The 18001-nt window shown below is 45.6% G+C and overlaps 1 protein-coding gene across 1 annotated transcript; it reads left to right on the forward strand.

The window, feature by feature from the left end:
* Positions 1 to 7356: 7356 nt before the first annotated feature.
* LOC119403216 (uncharacterized) lies at positions 7357 to 15261 on the forward strand. The gene is made up of 5 exons (XM_037670162.2): positions 7357 to 7703; positions 9878 to 10018; positions 12586 to 12667; positions 13241 to 13336; positions 15115 to 15261. Exons 1-5 carry the CDS (start codon positions 7366 to 7368, stop codon positions 15259 to 15261), a joined length of 804 nt encoding a protein of 267 aa, XP_037526090.2. The 5' UTR covers positions 7357 to 7365.
* Positions 15262 to 18001: the final 2740 nt, after the last annotated feature.

The raw sequence follows: 18001 nt of genomic DNA on the forward strand, positions 1-18001 counted from the left end.
AGGCTGATTCACTATCCTTGTCTCCTTATGGAGCTGATCATTCATCCTGAATTCACCCCTCTCCCCTGATTATGTTTATGCTCATTTATGCTTTAACACTAATGCCTGTTACAGTCAGCGTCTGATCTTTATGGAGTTCAGTTCCCGAGCTTGGGAGCCTAGCTTGGATTCCATATTTTTTCACTAGACCACTACAGTGTAGTGTTGCTTAGAAAATAAAAGACATACCTTCAATGGAAAAAAAAATTTTTGCAACCAACTAAACTGTTCACTGCATTTGTGTATGCAAAAAATACTAAAGAATTGTTCAAATGCTGAAAAGCCAGTGATCATTTGAAAATGGTATGTTGAACTTGCGTTACATCTGTGTGTATTGTAACCATCGAAGCGCAAGCCAACACCCGAGTAGTGGGTTTGTGGTTTGAAAGTAAACAATTCAAATCGTTGATCTCGTACGCTGCTGTTTATTTGGATTGAAGCGTTTTACCTTCCGTATCAGTGAAGAAATGTTTATAAGGGCTACCCACCAGTCAGGTTGGTGGCATTGTTAGAATGAAAATCTTATGGTTCGGACCAAATGCGCTTCTTCGACTATGGCACTATAGATTGTTCAGGAAGCATTTTAAAACTTGCAATACTATGTTGTTTCTTTTTTGTGCTGTTGGCAAGAGAATTTAGTTTGATTGTGCGATTGCCACTGTAATGTGTCTTTAATGTGCAAATAATATGTTAAATAGTAAAAGTTCACATAGGCCATGAAGTTTCAGTGACATTTTGATGTAATTATTCAAGATATAAAAATAATTTGCATATAACGAAGCACTTCTAAAACATTTGACACTGATAGCAGGACATTATATGCCTACAACGAAAATAAAATACGACAAACGTATGTTCATCTTGCATGCAACATTGTTAAAACGACTTTGGACTATTACAAATATATTTAAGTTCAAGGTTCATGGCACCTTTTATTTTTTAGGTTATCAGTGTGCTAGGAACATACACTCAAACCTCGTTATAACGAACACGGATATAACGAATTATCGGTTACAACGAAGTAAATGAAGAATAGTCTTGTCATAGCTACAGTGTTACAAATAAACGTTTATAACGAATTTTTGGATATAACGAAGTTATTTTCTTGGCAGATGCAACTTTGTTATAATGAGGTTTGAGTGTATATTCAGGTCCTCCGGTGCTGTCCGTCAGAATAGTAGAAGCACATATTGTGATAGAGCTTGACAATGAATGCTTGTAGTGTGGCTGTTGCCTTCATGACGGAGCTTATGTGTTCTTGTTTTCATGTTTTGTGCATCTGTGCATAAATGTTCGCTATGATGCAAAGAAAACTGAACTGTCAGAGAAAGTGTTCTATTAGGTGTTGCATGCATCAGATACAGGTGTTCATGTTGTTTGAAGCATATCGAACATTGTTGTATCTTATTTCGCCAATCGGATTAAAATGTTTTGTTGGTTGACAATTTTGTTCGTGTTTTTTGTTGTAGTAACATGGAAATGTTCTTGCGACTGGCCATTACACTTTGACAATGATCTGACAATGGTACTTTCCAAATCGGGAACAAAAATTTGTGCAATATAACACAACAGGCAGCGCGAAAACTTCTATTTGAGGTCATGAGCTTTGAGGACAAAACATATCAGAGGAAATATTCGCAACGAAATGATGCGTGCATCTGCTCAGCAAATAACTCAACATATATGAACTTGCCCAAGATATTCCCTGCAAGACCTATTCAAAACAGCCAGGCAAGAGGCAACATAATAATAACTGTTAGGGTTTTAGGTCCCAATCACAATATGATTATGAGACGCCGTAGAGGAGGGCACCGGAAATTTTGACCTCCCAGGGTTCTTTTAGCATGCACCTAACTAAGCTCACAGGCCTCTGCCATTTCGCACAAGAGGCATATCGAGTACTCGTGCAGAAACGTGGATAAAATATATTTGTACAGTGCAGAGTCAAGGGTAATCGTGAGGAATGAAAAGGTCAAGATGAAATAGGCAAAATGCTATGACAAATGTGAAGCAGGAAGGCCATGCAAGCAGACCGCGTGTGTGTTTGTCTCTGCTCCGTTTCAAAAGCGGGGATAAGGATCGTATGGTGCGCTCCGGCCAGTCTCATGTAGTTAGTACGACCACCTGTATAGCCAGTACAAACAAGCGCCGATGCAGCGAGCATGGATGACGGTCAGGTGAGGCCCGGAAAAAGACAAGAGAGGAGAGGGGGAGGGTTAGGAGCTGTTGGCATCATTCGCTCTCCTTTCGACTCTGCTCTATCACTCCCCTCTCCCATCCCCACAATAACGCTGCGCCGTGCTGGGTTGCAGAACCGTCTTTCCTGAAATCACCACTACTACTACCGTATGAACCGCAGGTGTCAAACGGCATGGAAGGATATGTCCAGCGCCAGACGTTTCGAAACCCAGCAAAGATCAGAAGTCGTATGACATGTAGCAGACTTCTGTGGCACGTATCAAGAAAAAAAAAAGCTATAAATGGACGGCCGGCGTACGTCGATCACGGACGTTCGCAGTTGTTCTGCATAGGACATTAAAATGAAGTGCTTTTCCTTTGAAATATACACGGGATGGGCGTTGAAATCTGAAGTACTTCTTTACATTAAATATTACGTACAGTGGCATAGCCAGGGAGGGGGGGCACATCGGGCCCGTTGCCCCCCCCCCCCCCCCCCCCCCCAAATTGTTTTTCCTATGGGATACAGAGCACAAAATGACACCCGACCCCACTTATCTGCCCAGACCCAATGTCGGATCAAGGAGATGGCCCCCCCACCCGCCCGGAAAAAAATTGCCTACGCCACTGATTATACGTAGTCTTACGGTCCGTGACATCGAATGCGCTCTCATTCCGCGACAGAACGTGTCGCGCTGGCCAGGGGCGTAGCCAGAAAATTTTTTCGGGGGGGGGGGGGGGGGGTTCAACCATACTTTATCCCCTTCAGTCACGAATTATGATGCACTGTCTTCAAATGCGTCAAATTCACATGGCATAATTCAAAGGCACTCAGCATTACATTCCAAGAAAGAAAATGAAGGAATGTGTTGTTTTGTGTGAGTTTCAGTAAGTAATATTAATTAGCGTGTAACTAATTATCTAATTACTATGCCATCAGTCAGCTTCAGTACTTGCATAAAAAGATTAAACTAGTAGGCCCGAAATGCATGCGCAGTTCGTTTTTTTGGTTGTATTCGTTTCGAACGGAGAAAAAATGTACTCTCGGCATTGATCCTGAAACGCGGCACATCGAACGATCGTCTAACATAGTAGTGCCTCCAGCAAAGTGATCCTCTGCAGCAATAAGCAGCACAATGAAGTTAAATGACCAATAGTTGTCCACTCAGGAAGCCTGCACGAATGTGCACACTGAGGTTCAGGCCATTTGAAGAAACACGCGGCGTGTGACGCGCCTTAAGCTCGCGTGCACAATTGTGTACACAGTGACTGAAGGGATTATGTATGTTCGTGTGTGCGTTTGTATGTGTGCGTGTATATATACAAAAGAAAAACTGAAAAATTTCGGGGGTTTTGCACACCCCAACCGCCCCCCCCCCCCCCTGGCTACGCCCCTGGCGCGGGCGTACGTAAACACGCAAAAACTTCGAAACTGTACCAATTAGGCGCAGTAATAGCGGTATTTTCAACGAAATTTAAACCTTAATATGATCAACAAGGCTAAGAAAATACTCAATTTTTTGCAGAAGAGGTCTCCTCGCACACCAACATAGAACACCTGTAACGATGGAACCAAACATCGCTGCCACGCAGCAGCCATCACCGGGTCGTGCGGCACGAGAGCAGTGAACTTCCATACAAGGCAGCAGGTTTCTATTTAGAAAAATCTCCGCAAATTTCCCTGTAGCGGAACATACAGGAGCGCTCCTGGAAGAGTGTGTTGAAAACGCCGATCGATAATCTTAGAGCTAAGATCAGAAACAAGAAATACGCGTTGTGGTGGTTTTTAATAGCTTCAATGCATCGTTCTGCACCAAGAACGTTGTCTTCGGCGCTCCTTCAAACAGTTGGTATTCAAAGTGAAATTGATAGCCTGCATGTCACGTCATCGCAGGTACGCACTGGCATTCAACACGGCCAACAAGGCGACGCTGATGACGTCGAGGCAGCATAATCACATGGCGATTAACTTGCTGTACTGTGATAACGATGCCGTTGCAACGTTTCTGACCTGTGCGCCCGAATAACGATAAAAACCCCAGGCCTGCGCTGAAAACGCAGCACAGTCACAGCGAAAGCTGGAAGAGCGGCGTTTCTAGAGCTCGTTGTAAGCTCTCTTGGGGCTACCAATACAAGTACACTAGCAAGGTACCCACTACGCCATAAATAACAATTTTTGTGAAGTTCGGAAGCACCTACTAAGCGCGGAGAAGCGAGGCACCAGCTACACGTCTGTAAGCATTATGTGCACTTTGTTGACGCGACGACTGATGACGATGAAGAATTATGGCTCAACCCTTTGTAGTGGGTTGGAAGCTTTAAACGGCCCACCAGTTATGTAATTTGCATTAGGTGACGCCCCGTCGCTATGTCCCTCTCCCGCCATGCGGTATAACATACGTTGACGTGGGAGAGAGAGGTAGGGGGGGGGGGGGAACAACTTTACTGAGACCCCGAGGAAATGGATCATGCGCTTATGGGCTTCCTTGGCAACTAATACAAGTGCATTTGCGAGGAACCCACTATGCTATAAATCATTGTAATTTTTGAGAAGTAGGAAAGCAGGCATTATGCCTTTTTCGTCATTCTACGGAGAGCCGTGGTACCTGCTAAACACATGTAAGGCATTATGCGCACTTTGTTGATGCTGTGCCTGATGACGATGAAGAATTATGGCGGAGCACTTTGTAATGGGTTGGAAGCATTCAACAACCTACTCGTTGCGCGATTCGCATTGTTTGACACCTGGTTACAGAATTCGCGTTGTGTGACGCTTGGTTGTTGTTTTACTCTTCTACCACGCTATATTGCATATGTTAATGTGGTTCCTTCCCGACATGAAGCCTGTATAGGACCTTTTTGCAAAGCAGCTTCAAGCACCGGTATGGCTCAGGGGTTGAATACTTGGCTCCCACGCAGAGGGCCGAGGTTCGAACCTCGTTCCATCCTGGAATTTTTTCTTATTTCGTTTTTTTTTCTTATTTCGAGCGATAGTGGTTACGGACACCGGCGGCGGCGGCGGCGGACAACTACGGCGCCAAAAACGGCCGGTGAAATGATCTCATAACAGCTTTCGCTGTAAAAACCTGCATACGATGTGCCGATAACATCAACGTGACATCACATACATCGCTCCAATATGTTGGTACTCCAACATGGCAGTTTCAGTGACGTCAGTGCGAGCCATCTACGCAGATCACAGAGGCCGCTTTTATGCTGGCTACATGCGAGAGAAACCACTTTAGAGCAAGGAAAACGTTACAGACGTCGAGCTTTAGACATCCACCGTCTCGGAGGTCATGCTCTGACAGTGATGTGTGAGGAATCAGGGATGTGCTTACTGGGATATTTTGAAATATTAGCTACACAAGTCTAAAATTAGCTGCATATCGAGAAAATTACAGCGCATATAAATTAGCTGCATATCGAGAAGTTACAGCGAGAAATACCAGAAAGAGGTAAAGAGTCCTGCGCCAAACGTCACTGTCGCCCCGAGGCGTAGCCAGGGAGGGGGGGGGGGGGGCACACCGGGCCCGTGCCCCCCCCCCCCCCAGAATTTTTTTTTTTGCTATGGCATACAGAGCTCAAAATGACACTTGATCACATTTGCCTGCCTGACCCCCACTTCTGATCAAGGAGGTGCCCCCCCCCCCAAAAAAAAAAAAAAAAAAATTCTGGCTACGCCCCTGCTGTCGCCAGGTCTGCTGGAGCAAAAAACAGTGTCCATAGCAGATGCTAGGGACCCTACCTAGTGTTTTAGCGAAGTTAGTTTGAAACTGGTTCGCAAGGACTGTTATGGGGGAATGCTGGGATAGCTGGCACCACGTGGCTAGCCAAAGCGGTCGACGCATGTCGCACCGCGTGGGCGGCGAGAGCAGAGTGTAACGAAATCGAAGCATAGTAGTGGTGAGAGGTCCGTCACGTTGAAACCTCAGTTAGGTAACAAAGCCCACTCCTCGATTCTCAGTTCGCTTCATGAAGTAACGAATAGTTCGTTCTATCACGGGGAAGCGCAGTGATCTGTTAGCTGTCGTGGTGCCGGCGTGACAGGTAACAGTCACAAGAAGACAGGAAGCGACGCTCGCGCCCTTATTTCGGAAATGGCACGTGCGCAACTACTTGACTCCACTTCAGCAAAAGAGAGGCGCCACCACAGCTACCTTTAAAAAACAACATTCTCACGAAGTCCATCACTGGCAATTTCAGTTCGCATTCGTTTCCTTTTCGCTCAGGAAACAGAGAGGCGAGAGTTTATTTGTGGAGGAACTTCTTCCTTAATCATACATATCAGCTCAATATATGTACCTTTTAACAGGCTAAAAGATATATATATTAAGCGGCCAGTCTTAATTATTTTCAAGTACTTCGGTATATGTACACCCGTCAGCAAAAGTTTACGGGACGCGAAATTTTCGAAAAGGCAATATTTTCGATTTATATGGGAACATGAAATCCTAATAAATACCCCAGCCTGTAGTTCATATTGCAACCGATAGTCATTAGCTCGAGTAGAAGTAGAAGTGTTGCGCAATAACGGAACAGAAATTCTCATTTGTAGTGGGGCCTGCGTCCCGTAAACTTTTGATGACGGGTGCAGAGTTACACGCAATATTATTTGTAGAAAGAAAATGCCGATATACAATGGACGAACAATCAAGGGCGCAAAAATCACGGGATATACAACGCATCGGACCTCTACTGAAACAAGCAATGGGGCTTTATTGTATGCCGGAAAAGAATGTCCCGCGTTCGTCTACTGAATGACCAGTTCGGGCTCGTGATGTAGAGGTATATTTAGGATATCCGACGGACTATTGCGGAACTTCTGCAATCAGTATTTAGTTATGCGTTAGAGATTAACTTCCATATGTGGGGTTCGACAGGTTGGACAACACACGTTGTTATATACCTGCATATGTCTTTTTTATTTTTGATGTTATCGTTATTTTATGTTATTAAAAGAAAGTTCAGCAACCCCATTCTTTGGCTATCTCGCACTGTGGGTTGCTGTCACGTGAGATAGAAAATTATCATCATTGTCACGCGCTCGCGGCTGCGATCATTGAAGAAGAAGAAGATTTGCACCGTCCTGGTCGGTCGAGGCTCTGATGTGGTCTCGCTGTCGGACACCCCCGTCATCCTCAGACCATGGCCGAGCACCGGAACCTGAACGTGTGGCGTGCCACGCACATCCTCATCTACATCTGCTCGATCGGGACGTCGCTGGGCGCGCTGCTGAGCTACCGCAACATGAACTCCAGCCTGGAGACCACCATGGGCAAATGCATGCTCTACACGCAGCCCTGGGTCGAGCTGAACGTCAAGACGGGCAACTGCCGCATCGACCTGGCGCGCACCGAGTGGGGAGGCGACGTGCTCTGCAACTTCGTGCTCTTCTCCATGCTCGCCTCGTTCGTGTACGGCATCATCTCCGTCTGGTTCTTCATCATGTGCGCGCCCAGCCGGCACCTACCCGAGGACGACAGGTGAGACGAGCTTTTTACGGCAACCTTTTAGGGTGAGGTCCAGGCAGATGGCGTGGATGGACAGCTCAGCGATGCCGCTGTTCCTCCAACGCTGGGTTTTGTCATTGATGGTAGAGTCCGGTCCTCAGATGAAGTTGTGTTTGTTATTCTTTTCTTCCTTTCCGGTCAGCATTTTATGGAATAAGAATAAGCGGAGACGCTATATTTCACTCACGAGTAATGGCGAAAGTAATGAGTGACTTTAATGAAGTTACTCGCTTAATACAATTCATTACATAGCTAAAGTATCAGGCTGCAACAGTCATTCATTGTACAACTCATTACAGCAAAAGTAATTAATTCCTGTAACTTCATTACTGTAATGTCACTACTGCCATGTCTGGCACGTACTCGCGAGGGTGGTATAGCGGTTTATGGTGCTCAACTGCTGACCCGAAGGTCGCAGATTTGAATCCCGGCCGCGGCGGCCGCATTTCGATAGAGTCGAAATGCTAGAGGCCCGTGTACTTACATTTAGGTGCCCGTTAAAGAACACCAGATGTTCGAAATTTCCGGAGCCCTTCATTATATCGTTGTTTGGGGACATAAAACCCTAACAATTATTATTATGTCTGCCACGCGGGTACGTGCAGAAACACTAGAGCGTGCAATGACGCACGTATAATAGCTTACTTATTTCACTAAAGATGAGGGGACCGTCAGTTGTTATTTTCGACCGGCGACCATGCTCGCCGCCATCAGTTGTGAGCATTTAGTTTTGCTGGGCACATATTTTCCCAATTAATATTTGAATATTTCCTGGTTTGACTGCTGCGATCTTCACCGTCGCGACTTCGCCTCGATCAAAAGAGGACATACTTCAGAGCTGCTGACGCACTCCACGTGTATCATAAAGTATCATTAGAAATTATTCTCTTAGTTCAATCGGCCGACTGCATTGCTTCACAGAGCGCGCAAGCGCCGTGTTTCTTATCCAATCATTGTATAAAATATTGTCTGGGGTGTATACATTGTTTGACGGTAAACAAATTTTGGCTACAGAGAACACAACAAGAAAGGGAAATTATATTTTTTTCTTTGTTCTTTGTTTTTTGTGGCGAGTGCTCGTTTACAGTCAGGGTAAAAGCACGCTTATTCTGTAACTATCTTGATCCGGCATAGGGGACAGATTCTTCGATAATGCTTAGCAATGAAACAAAAGCAAAACATTATTTGCTCTTTGTGTCGTGAGGCGAGTGTTTGTTTACCATCGGGACAATATCATGGTTACTTTGAAACCTTCTACTTCCGGAATAATGCGTTTCTTACACTGGGGCGTCAGTAAATAATCAATAACCACTCATTACATCCGAATAACATCTGTGCGAAGTATTACATGACGAATGGGTGTAAGTAATAGGAATCGACCCTAACAATATCGTCTTCACTGTCATCATCGTCATTATAATACTCTACCGCTAGCCAAGTTGTCCCTAAGCGACGTTCAGTGACGTTGATTTCGGATCACAGTGCTCCTGCATAGTGCCTGCTGAGTGTCATGGGATTGCAAACTTTCCAACTTCTCCACATCACCTAATCCACTATGGTAACCTGCGTCATTTCCGTTCTTCCGTTTGTTTCATACCTCTGATGTAACGAGTACTTTCCCGCTAGTTGCCGATAATCCTAAAACCACTGGTTAAAAATGTATACAGGAAAAGGCGACCTTCTAGTGTTGGCACGCCATTGTGGAACGACCTACCAGTCAATGTAAAACAACACAATGCTTTCATTTTATGGTTAAACCTCATAACAGGGAACTGTATGAGCATATGCACACGTTTTGCTATATAACATGACACGCTGTTAAACTAAATTGTTTTGTGTGGTAACGAGAAATGCAATTGAATGGATGTTAAAAATATTATGTTTTAATTATGTTTCGCATGCAAAACTAAAATACCGTTAAACTGTTGTATAGTTATAGTTGCATGGATCCATACTAGCATTCTGCTAAGGATTCAGATGCTTGTAGCATGTTTTTGTTTAACCATATTTACTTTAACAAAAATCAATTCAATTCATTTCATTAATGGCAATTTATTCCTCGCATCGAGTACATTACCGTAACATGGTGGGAATGGAGAAACGTGTATGACGTACTTAATTAGATGAGTTTCGTTGATTTCTCGCAGCATCGTGCACGTGTGGAAGATAGTGCCACCGGCCACGACTCTGAGCACCGTGCTCGCGCTACTTACTCTCATCATGGCCTGGCTGGTGACAAGCGGTGTGAACACCTTCTTCTACGAGCTCGAGCTACGCGTCCTGAGGAAGTGAGCAGTGCCAAGACAAGAAAGTTTCGATTAAGAACAAAACATTAACGAAAATACGATAACTGTTCCTGACTCCCAGAAGGTTGCTTGAATGAAAGCAGGTATTTGTTATCATTCCAATCAAAGAAGAACGAGGCAGTGTCATTTAAAACTTCAAGTGCACCAGTTGGTTGGAAAAATGCCAGCATTATACACAAGAAACGAGATGTTAAACATTTAAAGAACTCCAGACCCATCAGCTTACTTTCAGTATTATGCGCATATTTGCGAAAATGTTTTCAAACAGGATAGGAGCAACGCTAGATTTCAACCAACCTAGAGAGTAGGCCGGCTTTAGGAAGGGGTTCTTTACAATAGACCACATCCAAGTGACCAATCAGGTAACAGAGATGCGGAATAGGGCGTACAGCAAGTTTCAGTACCACATATAATGAGGCCTTAAAGACCCTGCTAGCAGTTGAGAGTCCCCGCTTTCTCCTCTCGTGCTTGCCGACGCCTATTCTTCTGCTGAAGAGCTGGTGCTTGCGATGGAAACATTCCCGGCCACGCAGTGAAGTTAATCACGGAGTTCCAGCGGATATAGCTTTTTTACAGGCCTTGTTATGATAAGGCCCCTTTACAGTTTCATCTTGCAAAGATAGACATGACCATCTGACTTCTATAGAACTGAATGATTCTTGCTAGTTTCCATAGTTAACGGGACGCCTGGGAATGCACGATAACGACGTCGCCTTTCTTTAAATCCGTGGCTGGTCGACTCAGATTGGCGTTGGAGTTAGCATTCCTTGTTCTTTCTATAGATTTACCAGCGCAAAAAAGACGGGACATTTAGGAAGGACACACACACATAGCGCTGCTTAATCTTAATCATGAACCAACTCGCCCGAGCAGCCGTTTTAGCTTGTTCTTTCATTTCCAAAGGATTTCAGTCAGGCGCTGTCTCTACTGCATTCTGTGGACGGCCTCCGCACGCGTTGATCGTTGTTTCCTCGATGCTACCTTGTCGAATTGTTATGAGCCTTCTTCTGCTCAAACTCGTATTTCATTTGGCGAAGCTTCTCTCGGCACTTGGCCGAAAGAAGCTTCGTCGAGACTCCACGAGACCGAGGACTCCCTTTCCTGCCAGCTCGCTGAAGTAGGCATTCAGGCCACGAGGCTTCTTATCCTGCTGTCTTTCAGCAGCAGCCGCTTCTTGCTAGAACATTCCAGGAAGTCCTTCATGTCCAGGTTCATAGGCGTGCGCACAGGGGGAAGGGAGAGGGGGGGGGGGCAGGGGGGCGGCCGCCCCTCTGGTCACCTAAGAGGGGGGGCGCAAAATCTGCCCCATACAATGACCCCCTATACTCCGTTTCATACATCAGGTGCAAAGCTATGGAAGCTAGCGAGACTTCTTGCCGTAGATGCTTTCGCGCGAAGAAACAGTTCACTGAATTTACCACCCGTAATGTGGTTTTGTTTCCCTCCTTGGGCTTTATAATAAAAGAAGGTGATTTGTGCCCAAGAAATCAACGTACCCCGTTATTTGCAGTACTGTCGATAGTTTGTTCTGCATCGCTTAGCGTCTCTTTTTTGGTATCGTGGCCTCCGCGATTGGCACTGGCAGCGCGCTGCAGGAACTAATCGCGGAGGCCAAGCAAAAGACACGCGGATATACACATTTTGCTGGCCGAACTACTTGCATAGCTTCCACAGCGTTGCACCTGATGTATGAAACGAAGTATAGTCACCCAAGAGGGGGGGAGCGCAAAATCTGCCTCGTACATTGACTTCGTAGGGGGGGGGGGCGCTGCGATGAACCTTCGCCGCCCGCCTGATGGGGAACCCTACGCACTCCTATATCCAGGTTGTTGTCATGGGAAGGGAGTACAGCCGCCTTGGTATCGCGGCCCACAATACATTATCTAAGGATCCCTGTTTTTGGACGAGCTGCGCGAGACGCTCTCACATCTGCCGGATGGCCGCATGGTCTTGAATGCCTAATTGATCGTGCGTTCCCACTGCCTAGGACAACTCCTGCAGATGGCTCTCCACGCTTGCCAATCGCACCTCACTTCCTGTCTGCTAATGCAGACGTTCCACATTATGTCCTGCCCGTTTCTTTCCTTGCTCCAATTCAGCCTGGTGTTGTTCCTCAACCAACTTTCCCTGTATCTTGAGCACGAGGAGTGAAGTCTGTCGTATCATCGGTTCTGGGGCAAGCATTATCGTGGGTTTCTCACAAAGAGTACGGAGAAAGATCTGCACTATGATTGTTCCCTTAAACTAGCTGGTACGTAGAAAAATAAATGTTGCGATAGTTAACGTGTCAGCGTCACATGATCGTGGTACCACCACTTTCGGGCACGTATATTGTGACGTTCAGCCTTTTGGTAAACGTTATTATAATCCCGGTTCTGTTTACGGTGCACAACTTTCTGCACTCCTGTGCTAAAATAGACGAGAAAATGTTTCTTCAAGATGATTTTTTGAGAACAGGAACATGATAAATTTCACATTAGCACATTGTGTATGTTGACAGTTTTCTCCCCTTTAGCGAGTTTTGTTTTGATTTTCCAATTCTACTCCAGTTGCACCACCCGTGCGGGCGGACCTGCAGCCTGGGAAAACGATAGCGTGGCTACACTCTACAACGAGAGACTCACCACGCAGGTGCGTTGCAAGCCGAATACAGAGATAGCAGTGATAAGCTGCAGAGTTATTCGATGTGCTCTTCGTGTTCCATTCGTGGGACCTGTCTTTGTATAAATGTTTTGTATCTGAAAATATCCCGTTCATTCAAACAGTTCATGGGCACTCAATAAAGTGCCAATCACTATATTTCTCCTGTTTGTTCTAAAGGAGATTATGTTGATCGCTCAGTCATACATGCATTCAGTCGCGAATTTCTCATCACGTGCTGAGAAAACGAAACACTTGCGAACTCTGGGCCACACAGTCTGCAATTCAAAGCTCCTGCATGTAAATATATTTAGCGGTCTACGCAGCGACCACTTAAATAAGCGCCACGCTTTAGAAGAGCAGAAATGCGCATATCTTCTGGAACCTACATCTCGGAAAAAATTTTTGTACATGACTTTACATACTTCCAATGTGATTTTGCGCGAGGGAACTCTACTTTGGCTGCTCGCCGATGGTACAGTTTTCCAACCATGAATGTCTTGGAAAGCCAACGTAGTCTTGCGTATTTGGCTAGTGATACCCTTTTCTCTTTTTTCATCTTAGATCTTCGTGTGGCTGATCGTGCTGTGTTGGGTGATGGCGACCCTGTCCCTTGTCTGCCGCTGCATGACGGCTGCCGACTTCGGCACAAGCGGAGATGTGAGAAACGGAGGCTTTCTGTCGAATCGAGAATAGTTCATTCATAGTGGTGCTGATCGAGCGCAAACACAAGACGATAGACAAGTGATACAAGGACGTCTATCGTCTTATGTTTGCGCTTAGTACCATTATAAATGATTCGTTCCAACTCGCCGAAATCGCAACTCCCGTGAACATAGGCGTGCGCAGAGGGGGGGAGGGGGGCAGGGGGGCGCCTCCCCCCAGTCACCTAAGAAGAGGGGGGCGCAAAGTCTGCGCCATGCATTCACTTATTAGGGAGGGGGACGCCGCGATGAACCTTCGCCCCCTCTGAAGGGGAACCCTGCGCACGCCTATGCCCGTGAATATAATTGTTTGATTCCACTAAGCTGTTGAGGTACGAGGCAGATTGATGTTTGAGCGAAACCTTGAAGGTGTAGTTATACTTGAAAAATCGACAAATATGCACAAGGGCTTACTGAAGATCGTACAGTGAGCGGTACAACAAAAAAGAGTTGAGTGTAATATTAAATGACACAAGAAGAAAGACGTGTATAAATTAGTAAATGGTAGTACCTGATAGCTTCGATGAAAATGAATGCCTATATCGAAGGTAAGCACAGTGCAGGAAGACATAGGTTTACGTAGTCTATAAGGCGGAATCAATTATTAATTTGTTTTAAGTCGCTACATTTCGTGTTCCTTTGATTTCGTATTGAATAGTTGGTTACGGATTAAATGCTTTCATTTTCTATGTTCCTGTTGCACTTTGTTCACACTGCTATAAATTTTTCTGTGATGTATTACGTTTAATTTTAATTTTCGCATACTGGCGCCTGTCAATGTGTACCGTCATAATACTACTTGGAGGCTTAATGTTATAGAATAGGAGGCTGTAAATCGGGTGCACAATTTAGAAACCAGAATTTCCAGGTCAGATTTACTAAGGCTATGATCAACGAATCAGAACACGAAACTTGGTCCAAGCTTTCTGTCTTATGGATGACCACTGCGGCACATGTGCAGTCCAGGGATGACTCGTGACACTTCAATGAAGTGATAGAATGTTATCCCAGCCAAGGCCATGGGGAACGTTCATTTTCCAGTAGCACTTGAATTCAGAGATCATGGAGCGTCAACAAATGATTGATTAGAATAAAGCTAGAACCCCGTAGAAGAGAGCGCCTTTGAAATGAGACCGAATGGCCGCGTCACTTAGCATGGCTCCTGCCCAGTGCACTGTAGAATATCACTTTTTGAGGTTCTTTGGTGAGCAAAAGTGGCCATGAACATTACCTAAGAACCAAATAACCTAATAAGTACGCAATGAATGTTTGTAATATTTTAGAAATGCTTTTTAGTTCTTCTAGGTCACGCAAAAACAAATGTTTTAGAAAAGTGATTTTCTGCAAATTTTTCCACCTCACAGACCAGTGTGTACCCCAGAATAAAGAAACAATATGACTGCAGAGGGAACGAAAATTATAGGCTGCCATAGATGTGGTAAAACCTGATCAGCTTTAACGGGCTACGGGACTATTTGTCACCGTCAAAGTCAAATTCAATGAGGAACTCATCCCGAGTCTTGACTATATAAATGCACATCTACACTATACAAACACTCTAACTGATGACATGATGATGGCAGCAGCCCGTGCCGCTCGAAGGGGGTTAGACTGGTCTCTTAGGAAAAGAACAAAGAGGAATGACACAAAAGTCGGAGTAAGTCTCTGGATTTACTGAGTTGGTTGATACTAGATTGTCGCATTGTCGCATTTTTTCCATTGTGCGCGCCGCAGAGCACTCAGCACCCTGGTGGCGAAATGGTGACCTACTTGGGTGGCCTTGTGTCTTCGCTCTACCGTGCCGGTCGGCAGCCCACAGTTGCCGTCGCCCAGGTGACCGCCAGGCCGCGTCCTACGCAGGAGCAGCGAGGGCAGGTGTGAGTAAGAACAGTGCACCTCTTTATTTTTGCCGTGCTTACAGAACAGCAACAGGTCATATTTAGCGGTGTTTACAGCGTATAGCTACACAGGGACATGTAAGCTTTTTCCTGCAAACATGGTTAAGAACTGACAGAGTTGAGATAGATACACGTACGCACTTCAATGTAGCTATTCGTCTGGCAGTGCACCCATCATGCCCGTCCAGGTGGCAGAGATAGTGAACGAATTGATGGAGTCGTAATGCACGCGAAGTCAACGTATATACGAAATTACAGAATTGTAAACACAAACAAAAGTAAGCAACCGGTGCCCTGCTAGGGCCTGTTCTCCAAACAAGATATTCTACATTGTGCGCATGGGCGTCCGGAGGGGAGTGCAAGGGGGGGCAGCTGCGCCCCCTTGGAATTTTGGATAATAATTTTCTATGCAGTAGCAGTAAGCTACACAGCTTGATTAGCACACTCCAGTCCCGCATATCCGCGTGAAATATCATTCAGGACTACCAGCCAACTTTGCACGTTACATGTTGCTATGGACGAATCTTGCCGGTCATGTCACGGCAATGAAACAAAAGCTACCTATGCTGTATGCCCCCCTCCCCCTCCCCCACCCTCTGCTGATGCACCCCCCTGGAAAAAGTTCTGCGAACGCCCTTGATTGTGCGAGATATCTCGTGCAAGGTACAAGAACAGCGTGGCTCGAAAAATCTGCTTCTCAAAGTTTACTCACGTTTGAGAATAACTCTTTCTGCTACAAAGCTCGTGTACACGCATAGACATTGCAAGTCTGCAGATTTTACACAAATGAGCCGTCCTGACCAGACGTACAATAGGTAAGATGCTCTTCTTGCTGTGTATGCTCCAGTGACCCAGCGAGCGCAGATTTCTTTTTGGTAGTTGTTAGGCGTTCACTTTGTGTAGGCCATCGCACACGCTACACACAGGAAAGATAGAGATAGAGAATACTTTGTTGTAGGAAGCCAAGCAAGAGAGAAATTCGGGGGAAGCTGAGGCTCGAAGCAATGAGAAATCGTTGAACAGATAATGTTGCTCGAGAAAATGTTTCGATAAGTGAACTTGCCTTGGTCAGTTGCTGCCCTGTGAAAAACGTTTGTTCTAGCGACGCTCCCTGTTCAACGAATTTTGATAAAGCTATCTAGAACAATTAAAAACGCTGCCTTCGTAATATTTTTATTTTTGCTGACGCTCACTGAACCTCGCTGCGAGACACCTGTCATGTGTAGAGGTCGGAACCGATCCACACACAATAATATCACGTCGTACTTCAACACTACGAACTCGGAGTACAGCGAGGATGTGTGTGACCTCCTCACGCACACCGAAGTTCGACGAAGGTACTTCCTAACATCTCTCCACACAGCACAATATATCTTACCATGTGCCTGACAAAATACCCGCAGCAAGTGCGAAATTGTAGTGCACCGTTACCTCTCACACCATACCTCATGGCATGCCAGTTCTTTAGTGCAGGGCATAACCACTGGTCATGAAGAGCTACAAACTGCATTGCAAGAGAAGACAGGGCCGCGAGGGGGAGGCAGGAAGTTACGTGGGCAGCTGAGACTAAGAAGTTTGCGGGGACAGCGTGGCCGGCAGCAAGCTCCGGACAGGGTTAACTGGCAAAACATGGCACAGGCCTTTGCCCCGCATTGGACGTAATGCGGCTGTTGCTGCTGATGATGATCAGCAGCACGTAGCAGTGGGAAGCATCGCTGCCTAGCTTCAAATCTTGGGACAGGGTAGATCTCTCAAGGAGAGCGCGCCGGGCGGCTGCTACTCATTGGTCTTTAGACTCAGGGCTCCACCCACGGCCAGAGATGGCCGAAGGACCCTACGGCTTTTCCTTAAACTAATAAAGCTCTTTCTCTCTCTTTTTCGCCTCTCTAGGTGACAACAGTCGAGGAATCGGAAGACTCGTTCCAATCCTGTGCCAGGGTGTAGACGATGCTGCAAGCTCTGTAGATTTGTAGCGTCCTGGACGCGCTATTTTACATTGAGATTCGTGCTTTTTCTTAACATCAATGTGTGATTACCGCAAAGAAGTTGTTAGGCCACGAGGCGTCATGTAAATACAAGAAATCTTGTTCCTCACTGAAGTGATGTCGTTGCATATTTCTCTCGTAATTCACGGAAACCTCCAGAGGTTCCTTATACCAACATGCCGAGTTAAACGCAAGGGTGTTGTCTGATTTGTAAAGTGTAGCTTCTGGCGCGTACAAGTGAAATAACTGCGTCACTCAAGACACTGTTAAGTCATGTCTTTGGTTTAACTACAAGATCTGACATGTCGAAATACAAATGGTCTCTTTGCTAGCTGTGTATCTGGTTGTGACAGCGCAAATTTAACGAAGAAGAGTGAGGAAATGCATTACCAATCACGTGTTATTTTCTTTTAAATGTAGTGATTACGACATTGTGTCTGGCTGCTGTAAGGTACTTGTGCAGCGTACTTTCTTTGAACAGCAGCTCACAATCATGCAGCCCCCCTTAGTTCAGGCGAAAAAGGTTAGATACCGCAAAATAGGAGGTGATTGTAAGCAGTGCTTATTTTATAAATATCAAGAACAGCTTTGTTTTCGCAATATCCAACAGGCGTACTTTTTTTAGTGCGATAGCAATTATATGCACAGTCTCGGCTGGTTTTTGCCGTCGTCGTCACCCCCGTCATGCACCGTATATGTATAAGTACGTGTATATAAAAGTCCCAAAGAAAAATAAGT

Source organism: Rhipicephalus sanguineus, chromosome 8, assembly GCF_013339695.2.
Source record: "Rhipicephalus sanguineus isolate Rsan-2018 chromosome 8, BIME_Rsan_1.4, whole genome shotgun sequence".
NCBI classification, from domain to species: Eukaryota; Metazoa; Arthropoda; class Arachnida; order Ixodida; family Ixodidae; genus Rhipicephalus; species Rhipicephalus sanguineus.